Genomic DNA, 26103 nt, shown 5'->3' with positions numbered 1-26103 from the left:
GTATATGTACTCAATACTTGATAGGGGCTCCTTTTGCTTTAATTACTGCCTCAATTTGGCGTGGCATGGAGGTGATCAGTTTGTGGCACTGCTGAGGTGGTATGGAAGCCCAGGTTTCTTTGACAGTGGCCTTCAGCTCATCTGCATTTTTTGGTCTCTTGTTTCTCATTTTCCTCTCGACAAAAGAGAATCTATGGGGTTCAGGTCTGGTGAGTTTGCTGGCCAGTCAAGCACACCAACACCATGGTCATTTAACCAACTTTTGGTGCTTTTGGCAGTGTGGGCAGGTGCCAAATCCTGCTGGAAAATGAAATCAGCATCTTTAAAAAGCTGGTCAGCAGAAGGAAGCATGAAGTGCTCCAAAATTTCTTGGTAAACGGGTGCAGTGACTTTGGTTTTCAAAAAACACAATGGACCAACACCAGCAGATGACATTGCACCCCAAATCATCACAGACTGTGGAAACTTAACACAGGACTTCAAGCAACTTGGGCTATGAGCTTCTCCACCCTTCCTCCAGACTCTAGGACCTTGGTTTCCAAATGAAATACAAAACTTGCTCTCATCTGAAAAGAGGACTTTGGAACACTGGGCAACAGTCCAGTTCTTCTTCTCCTTAGCCCAGGTAAGACACCTCTGACGTTGTCTGTGGTTCAGGAGTGGCTTAACAAGAGGAATATGACAACTGTAGCCAAATTCCTTGACATGTCTGTGTCTTGATGCCTTGACCCCAGCCTCAGTCCATTCCTTGTGAAGTCCTTGTGAAGACAATCATAAGGCTGCGGTTCTCTCGGTTGGTTGTGCATCTTTTTCTTCCACACTTTTTCCTTCCACTCAACTTTCTGTTAACATGCTTGGATACAGCACTCTGTGAACAGCCAGCTTCTTTGGCAATGAATGTTTGTGGCTTACCCTCCTTGTGAAGGGTGTCAATGATTGTCTTCTGGACAACTGTCAGATCAGCAGTCTTCCCCATGATTGTGTAGCCTAGTGAACCAAACTGAGAGACCATTTTGAAGGCTCAGGAAACCTTTGCAGGTGTTTTGAGTTGATTAGCTGATTGGCATGTCACCATATTCTAATTTTTTGAGATAGTGAATTGGTGGGTTTTTGTTAAATGTGAGCCAAAATCATCACAATTAAAAGAACCAAAGACTTAAACTACTTCAGTCTGTGTGCATTGAATTTATTTAATACACGAGTTTCACAATTTGAGTTGAATTACTGAAATAAATGAACTTTTCCACGACATTCTAATTTATTGAGATGCACCTGTATATCCACACTTTGTTTTAGCCCTGTTCCAGCACTGGAGAGTCAAATATAATATACAGTCTCAAAGTTTGTAGTAAAACAGTCATAACTGTGTAATTTTTGATTATGCTACCTCATCTGTCAGCACGATGCCGGTGAATCACGTTGTCTCTTTGTACGTTACCTCATTGTTTTGTCCGATGCTCTCTTCCCTATGGAGTGTGTGCACGAGCATGAGCAACATGTAGCTGGCTGCAGTTCACTTAATGGCCACAGGTGTCATTAATAACAAGGGTTTCTGAATCTTACATACTGCACCTTTAAATGGAAGCAGTGAAGCGCAAACAATTCAAAATAACGGTCCCCAGTGTATTTCAGTTAAAAATTCTGCACTATGAATCAAATCTTTTTTTTATTTATTTTATTTTATATATATATAAAAAAATCTTGATTATTGGTATATTGGTTGCAGCATAAACTGCATATGGAACTTAATTCAATTTGGACTCTTTTAGCCTTTGTCTGGCCCTCCCCATCACCTTTTTCTTTTGTCTATTGAGATTTTAGTGGTGCAAAAATATATAAATGTTGGGCCGTTTTTGTGCTGTTACCTGATTTACATAATTCCTTTAGTGAATTGGCTGTAAAAACAACTCTGCAGATGCAAGTCATTGAATTACCTACCTTCAAGTATGTATTTGTTTTATTATGATGAATTTAACCATTAGTCAATATTAGTTTGGCATATATTTTATAGTGCCAAATATTATTCTTACTCTCTCAATTTCCCTCTCTCTGTCAGATGAACAGGCACTTTATAATGGATTTTACAGCTCTGTACATGTGGTCATAAATTAATTTAGAGACAGCACATTAACAAAGTATATATATATAAAAATAAATATATGCATTTAATATATGACATAGTAATGTTATTTATTAATTGAAAACCATTATATAAAATGTAATACATTAATAAATATTAATATCATATTAACAATATATCAGAATTATTATAATGTGTATACAAAATGGCACATTTAATAATTTATAAGTATCATATTTAAAATATACAGTACTTAATAAATATAATATATATATATATATAATAATAGTAGAGAGAGTGATTTATTTCAGCTTTTATTCCTTTCATCACATTCCCAGTGGGTCAGAAGTTTACATACACTTTGTTAGTATTTGGTAGCATTGCCTTTAAATTGTTTAACTTGGGTCAAACGTTTTGGGTAGCCTTCCACAAGCTTCTCACAATAAGTTGCTGGCATTTTTGCCCATTCCTCCAGACAGAACTGGTGTAACTGAGTCAGGTTTTAGGCCTCCTTGCTCGCACATGCTTTTTCAGTTCTGCCCACAAATTTGTTATGGGATTGATGTCAGGGCTTTGTGATGGCCACTCCAATACCTTGACTTTGTTGTCCTTAAGCCATTTTGCCACAACTTTGGAGGTATGCTTGGGGTCACTGTCCATTTGGAAGACCCATTTGCGACTGAGCTTTAACTTCCTGGCTGATGTCTTGAGATGTTGCTTCAATATATCTACATAATTTTCCTTCCTCATGATGCCATCTATTTTGTGAAGTGCACCAGTCCCTCCTGCGGCAAAGCACCACCACAACATGATGCTGCCAACTCCATGCTTCACGGTTGGGATGGTTTTCTTCAGCTTGCAAGCCTCACCCTTTTTCCTCCAAACATAACGATGGTCATTGTGGCCAAACAGTTAAATTTTTGTTTCATTAGACCAGAGGACATTTCTCCAAAAAGTAAGACATTTGTCCCCATGTGCATTTGCAAACTGTATTCTGGCTTTTTTTATGGTGGTTTTGGAGCAGTGGCTTCTTTCTTGCTGAGCAGCCCTTCAGGTAATGTCGATATAGGATTCGTTTTACTGTGGATATAGATTCTTGTCTACCTGTTTCTTGTCTCCAGCATCTTCACAAGGTCCTTTGCTGTTGTTCTGGAATTGATTTGCACTTTTCACACCAAACTACGTTCATCTCTAGGAGACAGAGTGTGTCTCCTTCCTGAACGGTATGATGGCTCATGGTGTTTATACTTGCGTACTATTGTTTGTACAGATGTGATACCTTCAGGTGTTTGGAAATTGCTCCCAAGGATGAACCAGACTTGTGGAGGTCCACAAAATATATATATTTTTTTTAGGTCTTGGCTGATTTCTTTTGATTTTCCCATGATGTCAAGCAAAGAGGCACTGAGTTTGAAGGTAAGTCTTAAAATACCTCCACAGGTACACCTCTAATTCAGTACACCTCCTATCAGAAGTTAATTGGCTAATTGTCTAAAGGCTTGACATCATTTTCTGGAATTTTCCAAGCTGCTTAAAGACACAGTTAACTTAGTGTATGTAAACTTCTGACCCACTGGAATTGTGGTGCACTCAATTAAAAGTGAAACAGTCTGTCTGTAAACAATTGTTGGAAACATTATTCATGTCATGCACAATGTAGATGTCCTAAACGACTTGCCAAAAATATAATTTGCTAATATGAAATCAGTGGAGTGGTTAAAAAGTTTTAATGACTTCAACCTAAGTGTATGTAAACTTCTGACTTCAACTGTGTATATATATATATATATATATATATATATATATATATATATATATATATATATATATATATATGTATGTATAAAAAGTCTTATATTTTTGTAATACTACTGGTAATATTTTATAACATATACAGTATATATATAATTTGTTTATAATTTGTTTGTTAATATTATACTTAATAATTAATGTACATATATACTATTTTAATATTTATGTACTGTATATTATGTATACTATATGCCTTTTTAACAGACCCTTAGATGAGAAACCATGTTAAAGGAACAGTTCAACTTCACTCAGGAATAAAAATTCTGTCATCATTTACTCTCCCTCATGCCATTCCAAACCTGTATGACTTTGTTACTTTTATGGAACATGAATCAACAATTTAGCAACTGTGCCTCCATAGAAGCTGCTCTTTTCTATACAGTAACAGTACACAATGGAGTCAAGCACCAAAAAGGACAAAAAAAGCACCATAAAAGTGGTCCATATGACTCATGTTGAGTTTGACAATCCCTGGTCACAGTATGCTTTCCTTTTCATGGAAACAAGCAGCTTATACATTCTGCTTAACTTCTCCTTTTATGTTCCACAGAAGAAACAAAATCGAATTACAGTTCAGAGCAATATGAGGGTGAGTAAATTATGACAGAATATTTATTTAGGGTGAACTATCACTTTAATGGTAGTTATCATGACAAGTAGAGCACATAAAAATGTGATTCTCTATTGACTGACTCTGCTGTATATTATTACTTTTGGCAGAGCGGACTTTGATATCTGGATAAGAGCTGAATCGTTTCAGATCACACACGTCTAATGCATGCTGCAGATGGACTGTTGTGTGACATCAGCGCAGTGTTTGCGGTGCAGCTGAGCAGAGAGCTGTAATTACCGCCACAGCAAGCGCCCACGATTTGGAACTCATAATACAACAGAAGATGTAATAGTTTAGACATACAGCGATCTCACTTCTCAGTACAAAACGCTGTGCTCTGTGTCTGTATTTGTGTGTCTAAGTGTCCATACTGGATATTTGTTATGCATCAAATTATGTCCTTACACAAGGACACATGTATTGGTGCATTGTTACACCAGTGTTCTTTTTGCATTTTATTTGTAGCATAAATGTCCCTTTTCACTTCTAAGCTGTCAGAGCTTAGTGGTTCTGCTCAGGTTGTGACAGAAAGGCTTCTGTGTAACTCCTGTGACTCCATATGGACGTGACACACACACTCACACATGCACACTTCCGCTAAAATGTGGTGGTTGGCAGCAAAGTAAAAAAATTAAAAGCCAAAGATAGTGAGAAATTGCCCTAGAAACTAATGAATTCTTCATCTTTCTTTTCTTTTTTTTAAACATTTTATATTTCATTAAATTCTATTCTTGATCTATCTAGTTATATGTGTAGTGCATAAAATATGTCTTTGCAGAAATGTCTTATTAGTGAGTGTTGTTGAATGCGTGTAATTGAGAAAGGTTTTGAAAAAAAGGATAACACATTGTGTATTTTTATGCTTAAGAACAAAATACTCTCTTAAAGGTGAAAAATACCCTTGAACATCTACCCTGGTAATTCCCTTTAATGTTGCCTTTTTAGCAGTGTTCCAGGTTCAATGCAAGTTAAGCTCAATCGACAGCATTTGTGGCATAATTACCTCAAAAAAATTTCATTTCGACTCCCTTGTTTATTTAAAAAAGCAAAAGTGCCAGTTACAGTAAGGCACTTACAATGAAAGTGAGCGAGCCAGGAAATAAACATTAAATTAGACAATGTTTAATATTAGATGTGTATGACTTTCTTTCTTCTGCAGAACAAAAACAAAGATTTTTAGAAGAATATTTCAGCTCTGTAGATCCATAAAATGCAATTGAATGGTGACCAGAACTTTGAAGCTCCAAAATCTACATAAGGGCAACATAAAAGTAATCCAAACGACTCTGGTGGTTAAATCCATGACTTCTGAAGCGATATGATAGGTGTGGGTGAGAAACAGATCAATAAGATCAATTCTTCTTCTGTTTTTGGTGATTCACATTCTTCGTGCATTTCGCCCCCTACTAGGCAGGGAGGAAAATTTATGATCAAAAATTACTTTGAGCTCTTTTTCACCCACACCAGTCATTTTCGCTGCGTCCGAATATTCATACTTCTCTACTATATAATATGCCAAAAACATTATGCCAATGGAGTAGTATGTCCGAATCAACAGTATTCATGAAGCAGTAAGCAAGAAATACCCGGATGACCTACTATTTCCATCGAGATTCTGAAGTGCAGATCTACTGGACACTTAACGATCCCTCGGGAGCTGAGGCGAAGTCACGTTCAAAACACTGGAATTAAAAGAACGGTGGTGAACCGCGAGTCAGATGACTCTTTTCAACTCTAAGCGCTACATATACCAAGATAATCGTTCCTTGTGCTTAAATGGTGCTTGTTTAACAACACTAGAGCAGATAGTTTTCGCTGTTATTGTTCTTACATCATAAAAGCGGGTCACGGGCCAATGCCCATGTCCCCGGATTAAATATGTCAGAAATCTATTTAAACTACTTGCATGCATACCTAAAATAACGTACTGTTTTAGTAGCAGGGAAGTGTATCCTTCATCAAATACAGTACATACTATTACAGTAAGCGGTTTCGGATGCAGCTATTGTGTCTGAACACATCGATTTAACCACTGGAGTCATATGGATTACTTTTATGCTCCCTTTATGTGGATTATGGAGCTTCAAAATCCAGATGAAAGAAAGTCATACACATCTGGGATGCCAGGAGTGTGAGTAAACTATGAGACAATTTTCATTTTTGGGTGAACTATCCCTTTAAGTCAAATCAAAATAAAATAAAATCCCTTTATTGTCACTCAACCATATACACAAGTACAACAGTGGGTGAAAATCTTGGGTGCAGTTCCGAGCAACATAGCACTATAACAATTACAATAAACATCTGATTTACACATAACACAGTTTACACATCTGTTACACAACACAATATACACCTAATAATATACAATATACAGTATACACAAAATAATAATAATAATATGCAATATATACAGTATACACACTGTATACACTGTATATTTACTATAAATTCTCATCTCTGCCCAGTAGGTGGTGATATGCGCAAAAAATGTGAATCACCAAAAACAAAAGAAGAAAAACTCTTGGGAGTGCAGAGAGCACTTATTGATTAGGGCTGGTGAAAGTGGACATTTATAGTAAAAAAAAAAAAAGACTTGAATATTGATCTGTTTCTCACCTAAACCTATCATTTAGTTTCTGAAGACATGGATTTAACCACTGGAGTCATATGGATTACTTTTATCCTGACTTTATGTACTTTTTGGAGCTTCAAAGTTCTGGACACCATTCACTTGGATTGTGAGGACCTACAGAGCTGAGATACTGTATTTTTCTAAAAATTTTTGTGTTTAGCAAAAGAAAGAAAGTGATACACATCTGTGATGGCATGAGGGTGAGTAAATGATGAGCACTTTCATTTTTGGGTGAACTATCCCTTTAAGATGGTAAAAAATCAAGTAACATCCACAAAATTACAGACTTCAGCTTTAATAACATTTCTGAGACTCTTTGACGCAGGTTTGATTTTTTTTATTTTTTTATTTAATTGTATTATTCAGAACCCTCAAGTGTGCAGGATGTTATTCCACACACAATATCTGTGGATACAGGAGAATTGCATGGCGACCTCCGTCCTTCCTAGAACTTTGGTTGACCTCTTCAGACTCCACTACCTTCATTTGTAATATAAGAAAAATAAGCATACTGTATTTGTACAGTTACTGTATATGGATGTGCGAGAAAAGTGAAGCACATGCACCATTTATAGAGTAAATAGATTAAAAGATCAAAGGAGAATAATTTTGCTCAAGGCTTCTAATCATATTTCACAATGATTAACATGCATTCGGACCGCTTTTAGCTTGTGGCGTACCTGTCATCACCTCTGCCCAATTTTTTATTTTATTTTTTTACCACAGAGACAAAAAGAGAGATGCTGAATTATTGAAAGGTCCATGCACTCATTCATATTTCCCTTTTTAAATATTTTTAATCAAAGCCAGACAACTAGATGGTCTCCCTGTATCTTATTCTCTTTTGTTTTATCTTTTTGTTTGCGTGTGTGTGTTTGAGCATAAGAGAGTCTGGTTGCAGTGAGAGAGATTTTATGGGAGAGCTACAGTATTTTGATAGACTTGATACAGTGTTTCCCACAGGATTTTGTGAGACTGTGGTGGGTGGATCTCGGACCCTCTAGCAGGGCATGCTCCCCTGTAAGAAAACTTTGTACATTTTAAAGTTAAATGCATCAATCTGGTGCACTTTGAGAGCAAAATTAAGAGGCAGGATCTATGAAGAACTTTGTGCTCTTGTAAACAATTTTGTGCTCTAGAAGTCATTTAATCACATTGGTTGTATAGATATGAATGGTGATGACACGGCAAAAAAGTCACACCCACAAAGCATAAACGAGACGGAGTTAAAACAGTAGCGTTACTTCAACTTGATTAGTTAACATTACAAATAGCCTAACATTACATGATGAGCCAACTTGCTCCTGAGATGCTGGAAAAAGTTAGGTTGTCAGAGCCGCTGGTAATAACGTTAACGTTAGATAATTAGCTAACGTTAGCTAGCTAGATATAAAGTTACATACGTAATGCATTGTTTTTCATGACAAGCAGCGGGATATGTCAGTCGACATAAGCGAGGAAACTGACAGCTAACATCGTTAGCTAACGTTAACGTTACCTAATTTAGCTAACGTTAGATTAACATTAATTATCAATGATAACTTCTGCAGTAACATTATCTGTTTGCTGTCGTACATTGATAATCAGTCCCACCGGGATTTCGCGGCACTTTTTCCTGATTTTTGCGGTCCAAAATGGCTGAATTTGCTGCGGCTTTTCTCAAATTTTGCGATGCAATTTGCGGCATTTTTTAGGGTTGTTTTGCAGTGAGAACTCACAAATCATCATTATATACCTCTGTAATTGTGTTAATTACATTGTAAATGCAATTACATGTAAATATTTTAGGGCATAATAACTGAATATGCAGTTAGCAAAAAAAAATAAATAAAAAAAAATAAAAAAATCTAATTATTTTGTATTAAAATGTTCTGCCTCAGACAATGCAAGAAAAGGTTTCTAAGGTTAAAATAGACGTACAATTAACCTGTAAACTAAAAACACAATTGAGGATTCAGTAATTAGGCCTGTTGCCATTATTACATTGTCTGATATTTAAATCTGGTATATGGCCATATACAAACAAATACAATTAGAGTTCATGTATTTGAGCATTTAATTCCACAAGTGTTTAAAAAAATATGTTACACATATGAAAATTGTCATTTTTGTCATATTGTCATATATATTGCATATATCTATATAAGTGACCTTTTTATATCAGTAAAAAACATTTATGAACATTTACTTTCAGCATATGAGTGTTCAGCGTAAATTGCCATTTTCAGATTTGTAGCCTATTATGCACTTCAAATTCTAATAACATATTCCTACACAACTTATGGGAATTTTAAGTGAATATTAGGGATTCTTTGTATAAACGCAGGTTTTTGTGTCTCATTCACAGCACTCAGGGTGAAGATTAAACACTAGCTGTGAGTTTAGACAAGGATTTTGATAGTAAACGAACGCACAACGTGGAGGAGACGAGGCAGAGACGCTTACACTGCTACTATGGAGATGATACAATGGCAACTGTGCATTTGGATACATTGCGACTGCAACAAGCTTTTCAAGCATTTGTTTTGCCACTGTCAAACATGTAGGAAAGCGATGGGACTTACTGGGAGTGAGAGATGCTTTGCTGAAGCAATGGTGCAAAACACAATGTTAGAGATCTTTTGGTTATTATGAGAAGTGTAAAAATATTCTCGGTTCATTATGAAACTTTGGCGGGACTAATTAGATCGCCACAGTCTAGGTAATTAATGGGAAAAACTGGTTGATAGCTTGGAAGGCTAAACACTCTACTGGTGTTTAAAATACTTTCTTGTGACAAGTAATAGCACCCAGCTGTGTGTGAACATCTTAACACTCAAACCCATTTGACAGAGCATGTGACCCTCCAAGTCACCTGGCAATCTGTCTTCCCAGATTCTCCCTCTGGAAGACTCAAGACTGCTGCCTTGCTTTCTCACTGTCCATTCAGGCAGCATTTTATGTATGAAGGTACCTTCTAAGGACACTGGTTTAGGACAGCCTTCCAGGGCACTATAACATCATGTCTAATGATCTAAAACAAATTCAAGTGTGTGTTTGTGATTTGATTGGTGTGTAGTGTTGATGGCAGTAGTGTTCTCTGAGGAGAAATAAGATGCTCTCGTTACCAACATCCTTCTCTCAAACATCTATCCCATCATGCCACTGCTGGCAGCTGGTTACCATAGTGATTGACACAAACTTGCACACAAGTGCGGGATGCCTTTTTCAGCATCGTTATTGCTGATGTTTATTACATCGTACAAACACACAATTAGTCTAACACGAAAATACCAAATACAATGGCATTAACGTTTTGGACATTGTTTTTTGGACATGTTTTTTTTAACATACAATTAGTTTCACTCATAGAAGCTTAGATGCAATGTTAAGGCCCAAAGATGTTAGCTTTGAGAAGGGGTGGTTCAAGGGTTAGTGGATATTCAGCGCTTAGTCTAAACCTCTTGGGTACGAATGGGGCCATTCTTTCATGAAATATTGGAATAAAATAAACTTTATAATAAAAGTTTAAATGTAATCTGTGAGGTGACATTTATATAGTAAATGTTTAAATATTACTGAAACTAAAATGACTCGAACAACTTTTATCAGATATAGATATACACATACCGACAAGAAACTGGCCAATCACGGCCCTTCGATATGTTTCAGCCAAACTGTTTCTAAAGGAAATATGTCAACACAGAATGGAAAATGGCACTTGTCAGGCCAGTTCAAGGGGTCTTTAATCTGCTTAACTTTGAGTGTGTAAATGTATTAGTTTTATGAGGTGTGCACATATCTTTCAGCCTGTAATTGGTCATAAAAGCTCTTTGTTATGCAGACAGGATGTCAGCACATCTTAACTGTCCACCTATGGTGACTGATGACCCAGAACACTCTCTGTAATCAGCCTTTCAGGCCACTGTAGGTGACTACAGAGCAATGATGGATCTCTTGACCCCAGTGTTGGGTTCTTCACTGATGATTTGTTTGATCCTCAACAGGGTGGGCACTAAGAAAAAGAGAGGAAGAGGTGGAGAGCATGTCCTCTTCATCTCTCAGACCAGTAATCAATCTCATAAGTATCTCATGTGGTCAGGCCAGGTTCTTTAAAACACCCTCCCAGCTTTCTTCTCCAGCAGATTAAAGCTAAGCCCAGACTAAGTGTTGATTGCTAACACCTCATTCGAGTGCACAAGCAAATAATTAGGCTTGATATATACTCTTGTTTAATGCTATAATGTATGCTTTTAATATTTAATTCTTTAATATTTAGACTATAAAAAGGCTCAAAATCAAGAGCTCATGCAAAACACAATAGTTCTGTTCTGAAATCTAGTGAACTGCCTACCTATAATATCTTTTAAGGCATCATAGGCATGCTTCCAACACAAAGCCTGTTCCAAAAGGTAAGATGCCCTCTAAGATTCCTTCTTTTGGTAAAATCACATGCATCCTTCACGGAGAAGACAAGCACAGAATGCAACAAACTCTGTGAAAAATATCACTGAAGATAGTCGAGATAAATGGTTATATGTTTCTAAGTTTGATGTTTAAGGGTCAATGAGTGTGCCGACAACAAGTGTGGTCATATAAACTAAAAAAAACGGCATTCCTTTTCCGGTGGAAGGTCATTAACACCGTGAGAATAAACCAATCAACACGGTTAGATTTTTCTAATTTCGCCCATTACGGCGATTTCGTGTGACATGTAAACACCTTAACTGCCGTTCTTACTGGCTTATCCAATGTATGCATGTGCTGAGTGCATGCCTCTTCACGGTTTGACATCAAAAGCAGAGAATAACGCGATTATTTCAAATGTCATACAAACACGGATTTCTTGCATTGTCTGATTTTTTTAAATAAGCAGATTTTAAAGAATAATCAGCATATGGGTGTGCATGTAAACGAGCTCATTGACAAATGGTTGTCCGAGATGATAAAAATGAGAAATGTTAAAAAAATTATAATTTTAAAATGCACTTGTCAAGTTTGAAGAAATGCAATGTTTGTTTTCATGTTGGTTTCATGAACTTTTGAAAAACATTTATAGCATTTTCTACAAACAAATAATAATAAAAAAATGTAAAAAATGTCAAGTGGTGTAACCGTCAAATTAAAATACTGTTCTTACTCCTTTAATACACATATATTTAACTTAACCCTTAATTAAAAAATTTAAAAATGTTCAAGGTAAGAATATTTTTGTACAAATATCATGAATTTTTGAGTCATGAATATTAATATTATAAAACAAAATTGTTTTACTGCTTATATATAAGAAATAATAATAAAGGATTCCAAACTACTTATGCCAACATTTGTTTTAAAGAATTTTCATTTTTTATTTTTTAATTGTCTCCGGATGGTTACACCATTTAGATTGACTTTTAAGAACAAAAAAATTTATATATATATATATATATATATATATATATATATATATATATATATATATATATATATATTTTTTTTTTTTATATAAATGTCTTTGAACACAGAAATTGAAAGCATGTTCATCATCGTAGAGATGTAGTTATTGTTAAGTGTGAATTGCATTTTTAACGTATTTTTGAATAACTTATATCTGGACAAACAATGGGCATAACGTTGACCTTTAAATGTTTATAAATATACCTTTATTTACTTAAAAATAAAAAATATTGATGCAAAGTAGTTCAGTCTAATAGAAAATGTATTATTCCATGTAATATTTGTATGTACTACTATGTGTTTTTATGCTTATTAGAGTATCACATCATTAACATAGCAACATGTAACTACATTGGAATAAATTTTGAGTTGAGTCTCCCATGCGCTTCATGTGAGGAGTGCTGTTTGCGTGGCATAGTTGCTGTCTATGTAGAGCACTCCAAATCAGTCACTGATGAGGGTTCATTTCAATTAGAATGCTGAAAGAACCTGCCTATGTAGATGGTAGACAGCAAGGCAGCTAACTAGGTCTGAAACAGAGCTTCTGTAAACCCATACAGTGGTCAAAGCTGAAGCAGATTTGTGACTGGCTGGTCAGGGAGGCAGCATTGCGGGATAGTGGTGGTCAAATACTGACCAGAACTCTAGTATGAAGTAACCACAGAATACTAAATCCACACTCATTTGGCTGCAGCACAAGTCCATCAGACACACACACATAGTATTCTTACTATGCACTTGTTTTCCACCTCTAGATTTATTTAGTCATTGTTTTGCCTTCAAGGAAAGACTAAGATTGAGGTAGACTCAAGGGTTTCATATGGTTGCCTTGTGCTGGCATTCGCTCTCTGATTTAATTTTGCTTACGTGGAGGCCTGTTAAAATCTAAATTCGGCTTCTGCTCAAATCATTTGGCAGGACTACGCATACAAAGTCTGTTTAACACATTCACACACGCACATTTACAGACATAGAAACTTGCCTCATGGGCTGAATCTAATGTATTAGCTGTTTGTGAGTTGGCGAAGAACAACATCCAGAGAGTGTGTGTGTGTATGGGTGTTGCGCTCTTGTCAGGTTTCCTGTAACGATGATGTATATAACAACAAATTGCTCCAGCATTAATCTAAGTGATTAAATATAATCAGATTGTACTGAGAAACAGCAGCTTGTTGTGAAACAGACTGCAGGTAGATATGAAAGATCTGATAGCTTCTAATTACTGCCAATATGAGTTGTGCCAAACTTTGTTGAGTGTGTTTGTGTCTATGATCTTTCATAAGGAGGTCACACACACCCAGTAACACTCAGCAGGCTCATAAGTGAATCAATGACATCAGTGCATTTCCTCCACCCCCAGGATACAGTGTGGTTATTGATTGCTCGTGTCTGGTTTTAATTATACCCCAGTGGAAATGAAAGGAGAGGGGTATCAGCAGAGTATACCAATCAATCTGACATGTGATCTACTGCATCAGACAATAGCATTGTGTTTTTGGTTGGACATTTTTTTACTACTGCAAGTAGAGTGAGCCTGTATTTGCTGCAAGTAACATGCTGAAACATCGGAAAATACTGTGAAATGCACTATAGTTTTATTTATCACAATCATGCAGTATAGGCTTTTATGAAGCTACATAAATTACTGGAGCAAATGACTCAACCGTGGATTAAAAAACAACGTTGCTCTTTTTAAATTTTATTGTAAGTTCAATTACAGGCACACAAACAGCACTTTCTTGTTTCTATGCAGTAAACATAACTGAATCCAGACAATTTAAACCGTTTATAGCTTTACTTTGTGCTTTGGATTCCATGTAGATTAGATTTCATGACGATGAAGCTAATATATAAGGGAGAGTGAGGTTTGTTGTCACACGGGTTGTAGCAAGGGCTGTATCTCAGTAACGATAAACTCTGGAGCCAAAATCCAATTGCGCAAATGTGTGTTTTCTCTAGCAGAGGTTTTGTATGTTGGTTTTAAACACTTAGTTTAAATAATTCAAATTATTTTTATGAATTCTCTGCTCCAAATCTTCATATTTTGTTATAGCTCTTGGGTAAACAAGCAAACAATCCACATTGGTGTACACTGACGACCACTTCTATTAAGATGAATGGGAGGAATTGGAACGCTCAACCAAGAAGCTCTAGCACCCAACGGTCAACAGATGTAGAAAGGAAGTCCCGCCTTACAGTTAAAAGAGCCAGTCACCTTTTAGATACAGACATCGCCTGTCAATTATCTTGAGAACGCACATGCGCATTAGCTATACAAGCCGGGAAAATTGCATTTTTTTAACGTAATCTAAGGTAAAGAACCACAATTTATGATACAAGCATTGTCAGATTTTACTGCTGAATTAAAATATTTTCTTTGATCGTAATCTTGACCAACCATTTTTTGAGATTTCTGTGTTACCCCATTCAAGTAGATAGGAGCTGCACTGTCATGACTGGAAACTGCCCCCCGAGATGTTCCAAAGATGGCCGCCAGTGGACTGACTTGCAAGAAAGTCTTTGATAATGCACACTTACAATGACTGTTAAAACAAATTTTTAATTGTAACTTATTGCCATGTACATCTACTTGTGTTATACATTTGTTCAAAGCCCTTAAACGTGATGACATTTAAATGCTCCAAGAGTCTGTATAATGCACACAATAAAACAAAATTCCTAACTGAAGAATTGTTGTTTTTTACACTTGCTGAAAAAAAAATCCTTGCTTTTTCGGTGCACGATTCGGCGTGAATGTTTGTGCCAGGTGTGAATGGCTCATTAGAAATCCATTGTTTCAGGGGCCTGGGTAGCTAGTATTGACGCTGACTACCACACCTGGAGTCGCAAGTTCGAATCCAGGGTGTGCTGAGTGACTCCAGCCATGTCTCCTAAGCAACCAAATTGGCCCAGTTGCTAGGGAGGGTAGAGTCAAATGGAGTAACCTCCTCGTGGTTGTGATTAGTGGTTCTCGCTCTCAGTGGGGCATGTGGTAAGTTGTGCGTGTATCGTGGAGAGTAGCATGTGCCTCCACATGCTGTGAGTCTCCGCAGTGTCATGCACAACGAGCCATGTGAAAAGATGCGCGGATTGACTGTCTCAGAAGCGGAGGAAACTGAGACTTGTCCTCCGCCACCCTGTGCCACGAGGACCTAGTAAGTAGTGGGAATTGGGCAGGCTAAATTGGGGAGAAAATGGGATAAAAAAAAAAAAAAAAAAAAAAAAAAAGGAAATCCATTGTTTTGATCCAAAATGTTAAACGCACCGAAAAGTTTGGTGTGTAAAGGCCTTAAGGCAAGGGTCAGCTATATTATGAAGGCAGATTTTTACCTGAAGGCTTCAATGTGTCCTTAGGACCAAGGTATTTTTCATGGAAGTCAGGTTGGGGCATGTTGTCACATGTATATTAAATGTCATGTATACGGTTTATAAATTACAATATTTGTTGACCAAAACAATGTTTAGATGATTTTGTTTTTTAACCTTTCAATTTTTGTTATTTCATGAATCATTTTGTGCTTCACAAGTGTTTTACTTTTAAAATTTTGCTGAAAAGCCTGTAAAAGACTGTTCAGTGCTGGCATAGATTAAAAGAAGATTTTGTTTTGGTGGTTGTGATGGTAGGAACACGTTCCCCTTCACCCCATAATTTTACATGAAACCAACGGCACTGGTTCAATGGCAGATTCCCTGCTATTGTTACAATTCACCCTATGTGACAGCATGCATGTGTGTTCAACATGTGTTCAATGATCTGTATCTGTTTTCAGTGGCAATATTGATGAAAATGTGCAATAGCTTTTTTGTATACTTGAAGGCATGTGACTATGCAGAAACTGACTTTGAAAAATAAGCCTCCCTTGAGAAATATTCAGTGGAGTAAAAAGTATAACCTCAAGCCCCGATACCCTATAGTCTCAATGGGCCACTCCTGATAACCATTTTAAAGTGTAAATTTTAAGGACATACCAGTGTAATAGCCCAGAAATCACTTTATTTTGTGTATAGACTGGCAGTTCTGCCAAAGTGTGCAAAAAAATCCCAAAGACATTTTTGGAGGGACCTGAGCCAAATTGTCAGGTGGGCTCTTTTAACTCAGGCTGTCAGAGCACCCTAGCAACCACGATAGCAATGCCCTAGCAACCACCCAGAACTACAGTATTTAGCAACCAGCTGTTTGTAATAATGTTATGGCACATAAAGTATTGTGTAGACTAAAGTGTTGTTCATCTGTGTGAGATATTTGAAGTTTGTATTTGTGTGTATCAGGAGAGCAGTGTCGATGCTCAGTGGGAGCTTATTTAAGCATATCTGTCTCTCTTTCGTTCTCCACTTCTATTCATATCCTCCTCTTCAATAACCCTCCCTCCTGTACTTCTAGCTACTCAGATTCCAGAGTGTGTAGCTGTGCCAATTAGCTCTGCGCTGCCGTGTGTGTGTGTGTGTGGGGCAGGTTGGGTAACACTGATATACTGTATGCAGTGCAGCACCTTGGTGCTCTCCACACACACACAGGATGAGTCATACACTCCCAGCAACGGCAGGGCTTTCCCTTGCTCTGTGTACTAAAGTGTGTGTGTGTGTGTGTGTGTGTGTGTGTGTGTGTGTGTGTGTGTGTGTGTGTGTGTGTGAAAAAGATGCTTGAATGCAAACTTATTTTTTTCTCATTCTTCACAATATTATGCTTAAGTTTCATCCTGATGTTAAAGGAACAGTTTACTAAATAAAAATGATATATTCATTTCTCACCTTTATATTGTTACAAACCCGTATGACTTACTTTCTTCCACAGAACACAAAATGAGATGTTAGGTGGAATATAAGGGGCTGGCAGCCTCAGTCACCATTCACTGTGGATGGTGAATGAGGCTGTCATTTTACCTAACATCTCCTTTTGTGTACGTTGAAGCATGCCCTCGTGTCAATTTGTTATTTATTTATTTATTTATTTATTTATTTTTCACAATCAGTTCTCATAAGATTAGGAAATGGCATGAAGTATCAACCTGATACTTAAGTGTTAAGTATGTTTTTTGAGTTATTCAAATAGCCCAGAACATGTGGAATCTCTTTCTCACACAACACATCAGGATGTCTGAGCTATTTTGTTCCTTTACCATGACTTGAGATTCATTCAGCCATGTCACAGACACACTGCTGCAGACTGTGACCTCTGATAAACACACAGAGAATGAGCCTCTGATGCAGTTAATGCTCAATATGTGGAGGAAATACCCTGAATACTTGCCTAATCTGTGGAGGAGCAGTCTTGTTTTTCAGCTTGATCTAATGCTGTTAACTAACTCAATTCTGTGCTTTTTTAACCTTCTCTGTTGTTCCTTTTAAAGAGAGAGCTGCACAATTGTTCTGCCAGGACACAACACAAGCAACAAAGCCGCAAAGTGCTTAAATCCATGAAAACTGTGCATAGACAAGCAGCTTGTGTGGCAGTGCAGATTGAACATTGTAAATCAGGATAAAATAGAATGTAGACTGTAGTTGATTGACAGTATCTGTAAGATGATAATTCACATTGAAAACATTGAAATTTAAATTTTGAATGGCTGCATCAGTTTTGTTCGCTACGCCTGTGCTTAAGTACTTATTTTATGTGCCTAAAGTTTTAATCCATTTTAAATTAAAGCTTCATTGACAGCATTTTTGCATAATGCATATTACCACAGAAAGTATTTTTGACTAATTCCTCAGTTTGTAAAAACTACCAAAATCTTTGTTTACAGTAATGCACAATTGAAGTCAATGGGGCAAAGCATTGCACTGGAATATAAAATACACACAGTTTCAAATGTATAGCCAAAACACTATTGTACATACAGTGCAATATGTGTTTACATGAGACTATTGTGATAAAATCGCATACCAACTTATTTTGTGTAAATTTGTATGCAGTATCTTTTGCTCAGTGTCTGCAAGGATACCAACAAGGGACATAATGCTTAAAGTTAATCCGCCTGGAACAGTAGTCCCACCAGTAAATGAAAGATTTTTACAACTTTACAGCTCAAACTTTTTTCTTTTTTTTTTTGAACAAGAAGAATTGCTTTAACAAAAAATCAAGAACATTTCTGCTTCAAACCCTCCAGAATGCCTTCCATTGTAATTGCATTACTGTACACAGTTTTTGTTTGTTTTTACAAACTGATTGATGAGTTGAAAGTATTTTCTGTGATAGAGGTTTAGTTGTATTGAACTCAGGACATTCCTTTAAAGCACCCTGCTCTTTTCCCTCTCAGTTTCTCACTCACACACACACAGACGTTACCCTCTGAATTAGGTTAAGATGTTTTCTCATACTCCTCTGCTAATGTTGTTTCTGCAGACCATTGGAATGTCTGTATTTATGGCAGCATGGGACTGTGTGTGTGTGTGTGTTTCCTGCTGTCTTGTGATTGGTCGGTTATGTTTTGAGTCATGTCGTGGGTCGTGGCATTTGTCCTGTCTGTGCCTGTCTGGATTGAGTTTATATATCAGTCTAGACATCATCTCTATTGACCGCTCACATTCTAGTTATGGACTTCAACAGCTGTCCTCAAGTATGCGTGTATGCGTGTGTGTGTGTGTGTGTGTGTGTGTGTGTGTGTGTGTGTGTGTGTGTGTGTGTGTGTGGGTGTGGGTGGGTGTTTTTACTTAGCTATAGTTTGGAGACACATTTGTGAGCTAAATCAGACAAAACCTCCCTTTGGAGGCAATGAGAGACTTCCTCGATTGGAAAATCAATTAATTAAGAAAGCAAATAATTTATTCTAAAAATGCAAAAGTTTTCAATAAAGGGTAGCGTTAAAGTTCATCTATAGTTATTACACTAGAAGTCTATGGTATGTCCTCATTTAGATAGTAATTTAGATGTGTGTGTTTGTATGAAAGAAAGCATTGGAAAGTAATGCTTTGCCTTGGCTGATCAAGTGTTATCAATACATGAACAATCATTTAGCACAAAATAAAGAGTTTAAACTCAGTGCCCTTTCATTGAATTGGACAAATTTACATTTATGCATTTGGCAGACACTTTTATCCAAAGCAACTTACAGGGACAATCCCCCTGGAGCAACCTGGAGTTAAGTGCCTTGCTCAAGGACACAGTGGTGATGGCTGTGGGAATTGAACCAGCAACCTTTACCAGTTATGTGCTTTAGCCCACTATGCCACCACCACTCACTGAATGAACTGAACAACAAATGAAATGAAATTCTTTCTATTCTTGAATCTGAAAACGAACAATGTTTTCTGGCAACACAGTGTGTTTGGTCATTTATTTGCAGGCAAATATGTAACTTACTTGCTGTGCATGTTTGTGTGTTTGTGTGTTCTCTGAGTAGTAATGAAGGTCCTCTGGAGATCGTGAGAATAGGGATGCTGCCATTACCATAACAATCCAGGCATGAGTGTGATTTAAACAAATTCCACTGTATCAGCTCTCAGATCAGTTCTTAACAGAGTTGTAAATATTTAGGAGTTTTGAACTTGTGTCTGGACTGATTAATCTTATCTTTTCATTTGCAGTATGTGGAGAGGCTTGAATGTGAATTGTGCAGACAGCTCAGGATACACACCTCTGCACCACGCATCACTGAACGGACACAGGTAACCCACACACACACCTTTACATATTGACTCAATGGACCTTTGTCAGAGTAGACACCATATTTAAAGGGATAGTTCACCCAAACAAATTTCCTCACCCTCATGGCGTTTCAAACCCAAATGACTTTCTGTGCTACACAAAGTTTTAGTGAATATCACGTACCAACTTCTCAATACAATGGCCGTTGATAGTGATTCACTTACAAAAGACACAAATGTATCATAAAATTTGTCCATGTGACTCGTGCATCATATCCCAAGCCTTTTTACTGCAAAAAATGCTTTGTTGTTTCTCAACAAAACCTATCATACAACTTCAGAAGACTTGGAATATGATGTCATGTATCTCATATTATGAGTACATAGGTAACTTGCCTATTTAGACACAATTGTGTATTTTAGCTCTACTAACAATGAAGTGTCCCAGTGTTGTGATTCTAAATACTGAAACACTGTTATCCAATCAGATTAGAGGTCTCAGATTTTAGTCTTTCAAATCTAATTTATATAATTTTACGTGAATGCAATTGAGGCTGTGAGGAGCTGATGTGCAGTCCGATTGATAATTCATCAAGATAGGTAGTTCAACAACAAATAAACAAGGCGTCTTTTCTACACCAAAAAAAAAACAAAAAAACGAATGAACATATTGAATGCATTCAATGTATTTCCATCACAGTCTAGTTTTCTTTCCTAGGCTCATGTACAATGAAAAAGGGTGGCACGTGGCTCAATGGGTAGCACTGTCACCTCACAGCAAGAAGGTCTCAGGTTCGAGTACTGGCTCAACTGGGCCTGTCTGTGTGGAGTTTGCATGTTCTCCCTGTGTTCATGTGGGTTTGCTCTGGTTACCCCCACAGTTCAAAAAGACATGCAGGTTGAGTTAACTGGAGACCCTAAATAGGTGTGAGTGAGAGTGAGAGAGTGTGAATGTGTATGTCTGTGTGTGTTGCCCTGTGATGGTCTGGCCCCCTGTCCAGGGTGTTTCCTGAGACAGCTGGGATAGGCTCCAGAACTACCTGTGATGTGCATAGGACAAGTGCCTATAGAAGATGGATGTACAATGAATATCTGATTGAGGTTCAGAGTAAATGAGTCAATTTAGATATTCTCACACTTAACATGCTTTATTCACATTCAAACCTAAACATCTCAGACATTCATTCCTTCCCATCATGGAACTATAGATTTAAGAAGAGAAAGCACTACTTAAACATCAAGCTTACTTTAGATTCCAGAGCTCTAATCCAGCTCAGCTCATATCAGGATTACAAAATTGTGCTAATGGGTGGAGACATATTAAGGCGGGGTTTATGGGATGTGGTGAAGTCAGATTAGGCAGATTTTTTTTAAAAATGGGATTGAATTAGATTATCTCAGGGTTTTTGGGAGGTTTAAACATTTGTAAAAATGAGGCCAGTGTGGGAGAGGAATTTTTTAGAGTTGTATGATTACAGTTGCAATCAAAATTATTCAACCCCCCCCCCCCCCCCCCCGACCAATACATTCTGGTGATGTGAATTAAAACACATAAACTAAAACCTCAGTAAACGGTCAAAGTATGTTTTTAATACACATTTGTGGCATATTTTGAGTGATTTTTAGAACAAAGAGTTCAGTTTACCCAAATTTTAAAATAAAAAATAACTAATTCTCTCAACAAATGTCATGTCAAAAATATTCAACCCCCAAAGTCAATCATTTGTGGAGCATCCTTTATCCTTAATAACAGCAAATAAATGTTTCAGGTAAGTGTTCTCAGGCTTCAGACACCTCTCTATTAGAATTTTTACACATTTCTCATGAGCAAAAGCTTCCAGCTCATTGACATTCTTTGGTTTCTGTGCTGCCACTGCTTCCTTGAAATCCCAACAAAGGTTTGCAGTGGGATTTTAATGATGGACAGAAAGGGCCATTTAAGGACATTCCACAACCTATCCCTGAACCAGATTTTAGACAACTTGGATGTATTCTTGGTGTTATTGTCTTGCTGGAAAGTCCAGTGATCACCGAGCTTCAATGTACACACTGAAGGCATCACATTTTTCATGCCAAAATGGCCTGATACCTGAAAGAATCCATGGTGTCAGTCACATAGTCAGGATAGCCGTTTCCTGCAGCCGCAAAACACCCCCATTACAGGACTGACCCACCTCCATGCTTGACTGTGGGGATGGTGTCGTTGTCATCTTGTCATCTTACTCAAGACGTACTGCTGACCCATGGGTCTAAAACTCATTTTCAGTTTAGTGTCATACATCTATAAAACTTCTTCCAGGAATCCACAGGTCTTTCCTACTTCTTCCCTATTACTTCTTGAATATTCAAGTCAACATTTCCCTTGATGAAGTTTTGCTTTCTTCCACACCCCAAGAAGGTTGCTGTTGTACCATATTTAAAAAAATTATATATAGTGCTGCCAACATTGTCTATTGGAAACTGAAGTGCCTCGGAAATGTACTTTTAGCCATGACCTTTCATGTGTAATGAAATAATCTCCTCTATTAGCTTTTGAGACAGCTTATTTTTAAATGCATTTTTTGCATAGATATACATTTTTGCTTACAACGCTAAACTTAAATTTTAAAACTTAAATAAGTCCCATTGCAGATTGATGACTTAATTTTGTTTTAAAACAATTACTTGTGTAGCCTTACATATTTAAGAAACAGCTACATGCAATAGGGGTTGAATAATTATGACATGGCTGTATTTATAAAAAATCCTGCTATTTAGAAATATTAGGTTATATATTCACACTATGACTTTGAATGTGTCACTCAACTGATATAGATGTAAAGTTTAAAAATTCTGGGTCATCAGAAAAGCTTACCTTTGTAAATCCTTACTGTCTTGGGGGGGTTGGATAATTTCGATTGCAACTGTATGTATTATGTATTAATTGTTTACAATTACCCCATTTACACTGTGCCTGAAAAGAACTTTAAGATGTCAAACAGTACCATTGAAGATTTGCATGGTCTGAAGTGCACAATTGAATTTATGTGCTGCTGGCGGCACGAAACAGAACTGCAAGAATTAATGGCTGTTTAAAAAATACTCCCCTCTGAGTATTTGTCTCTTTCTGTCTCTCTCTCTCAGGGATGTGGTGTTGAAGTTGTTGCAGTTTGAAGCCTCCACTAATGTGGCGGACAGTAAGGGCTGTTTTCCTCTGCATCTGGCAGCATGGAGAGGTGATGTGGAGATTGTCCAGATCCTGATTCACCATGGACCGTCTCACAGCAGGGTTAATGAACAGGTACACACACATACATGCTCATAATAACACAGCATGGTCATTTGCTAAAGATGTTGCTTTTTCACCTCATTTTACATCAGTCTCTGTAGATTAACATGCACTGTGCTTTAGAAGCCATAAGCAATGAAAAGTGGCGAAACAGAGGCCCAGACATGCACACGCACACGCACACGCATGGCCTATGGCAGAGAGATTATGCTACATATTACACCTCAGTGTGGGATGCTGGCTGCTTTATGACTGAGGCATTACTCATATATGAATGTAATATTCATATATTTGGTGTCAGAGGGTATGCCATTATTTCCACAGAGCTACAGTATGTACAGGCCATTTATAGTCCCATCACTTAAAATTAAGTGTTTCATAGTTTTTATGCTGACACAAACACACACACATGGGTTATAAATCCTCCAATAAGGAGTGTGCTCCCAGTTAACTGAATGGCAGTGAGCTATTGGCTTTAATCGAGCAGATACCATCTACTCTTCCAGTCAACACTTTGAACATACTTGGCTAAATTCATGATCTTAAAAGGCTCTTAGAACTTAAAATGCTTATAAAACTTGTGTCTACATACTGTATGACTTTTATTACAAAACTCACATTTTAATAAAAAATGGATGTTGGAACAAAGTTGGACCAAATAATGAAGGAAAAGCAGCCAACAAGTGCCCAGCATACACTGGAACTCCTTCAGTACTGTTTAAAAAGGATCCCAGTTGGGCACCTCATTAAGTTATCTGTGAAAATGCCCAGAGTGTCCAGAGCTGTAATCTAGGCAAAGAGTGGCTTCTTTAAAGAAGCTGAAATCTAAGATAGCTTTAATTTGTTTATCAATTTAATGGTTTTGATGACTTAACTAGTGTTCTAAATTGTTGCAAATGGTAATTATGCAGAATGAGCAGATGTGTCCAGTAGTAGCCTACATTATGCTTCTTTGTGTTTTGTCTAAATTCTTGTGCTATTCTAAAGGTGTATGGAAAACTTTCAGTGTACATAACTATAGAGTGTATGTGTGAGCATTATTTGATCCTGTGTGTGTTGTTTCATGCTGAATTTGTAAATGCAATGAAACCGGAGAACTTTCATTTATCATTCTACCATTTGTAGGAACAGAAAATCAGTGTGAACACTCAGCACATCTCTGCCGTGTCCATACTGAAATAAAGACAGAGATAAGAACATTAAGGCATGTGACAGGCTCTATCATTTTACAATATATATAATATAATTTACTTGAAGAGTATTTATCAATACCATTATATCATTCAGCTAAATGTTAAAAAAGATCTGATGTTGTTCTATTTATCAAATGAAACACTTCTGGATTAATGTACATATACTGTACATGTAAATTGTGACTGAGAAGATGATTTTGTGTGTGTGCTTGTAGGCAATGATAATATCCGCTTTATAGTGAGCTGAACAGAGTGATTTTAATGTTTTAATGTCTCCTGAGAAAATTCTGATGTAAAATGGTGTTAACTTTCCATTCACTGTCTCATTTGATGTTCAGTGACCTTGTGATCGAGAAAGCATGAGAAATAAATAAAGAAAACAGCAACAGATAAAACTAGGGATTGTTTGTGTGATGTATGCTAATAAACTTGTTAAAGTTTTGTTGTTTGTTTGTTGATTTAACTATATATATATATATATATATATATATATATATATATATATATATACTACACACAGTATACACACACACACACACACACACATATATATTTATATAGTGTATATACCGTATATATATATATATATATATATATATATATATATCAAGTCATTTTCATTTTTATTTGAATAGCGCTTTTCACAACACACACTGTTTCAAAGCAGCTTTACAGGAAATCATGCATTAACAGAAAATTAAACTGTAATATCTAAAAATTCTTAGAGTCATCATTGTGTAGTTTGATTAAATATGATTGTAAATTGTGTATAAAAATAAATAGTTAAATAATAATTGTATTTAGAACCCCAGTGAGCAAGCCAAAGGTGGCAATGACCACAAAACTCCATAATATGTTGGTTAATTGGAGAAAAATAACATTGGGAGAAACCAGGCTCACTGTGGGGGGCAGTTCACCGCTGGCTAAACAGCATGAATATAATGGCAATATTAGTTATTTATTTGCAGTGCAAGTCAGGGTTTAAAATTAGTAAACTAAGTAAGTGTTAAGGGCCAGTGTTTAAACAAAGATTTTGTATGAACTGTAAGATTAATGACTAATGTCTTTGGAGTCCATCCTTAAATAACTGCAGAAGTTCACATAGATGCATTGTTCTTTGTTAGTTGGCCGATGAAGGCTTTTGTTGGCAATTAATTGATAGTCTATGCATTCCATTTTAAGAGTGTAGTCCATCATTAGACCAAGGTGATGCAGGCAGAGTTCAGTGAGGTGCATCACAGTTCAACCGGCAGGTCATTTCGGTGAGGTCTATCCTAAGTCCAAGGTTCAGGCCGTGGCATATGAAGTATCCCATGTCTTATGGAGTTGGCATCAGTTCATTCCTTGAAGTCCATTGTAATAGAATGAAGTGATGTCTGACTGGCACCAGCTGTATTTAGTCGTCATCACTCAGAAAGACGTAGCAGTGGAGTCCGACACCAAGCAGGAACGGAGCTGGATCAGGCCGGCTCTGGTAACCTCAGGATATGAATCCCAAGGTTG

General features: G+C 36.9%; 1 protein-coding gene across 3 annotated transcripts in view; it reads left to right on the top strand.

Annotated features, from left to right (window-relative positions):
• The window catches only part of LOC127436880 (ankyrin repeat and sterile alpha motif domain-containing protein 1B), a 223182-nt gene that overhangs the window by 54110 nt on the left and 142969 nt on the right, over positions 1 to 26103 (top strand). For all 3 annotated transcript variants that reach the window (XM_051691349.1, XM_051691348.1, XM_051691350.1), the window contains exons 2-3: positions 20080 to 20160; positions 23263 to 23419. In XM_051691349.1, the coding sequence (XP_051547309.1) occupies positions 20080 to 20160; positions 23263 to 23419 (238 nt within the window). The remainder of the gene's footprint in view (positions 1 to 20079; positions 20161 to 23262; positions 23420 to 26103) is intronic.

This window comes from Myxocyprinus asiaticus, chromosome 47 (genome assembly GCF_019703515.2).
Source record: "Myxocyprinus asiaticus isolate MX2 ecotype Aquarium Trade chromosome 47, UBuf_Myxa_2, whole genome shotgun sequence".
Classification (NCBI taxonomy): Eukaryota; Metazoa; Chordata; class Actinopteri; order Cypriniformes; family Catostomidae; genus Myxocyprinus; species Myxocyprinus asiaticus.
Note: the sequence above shows the minus strand (reverse complement) of the source record. Positions and strands in the feature narration are given on the sequence as shown.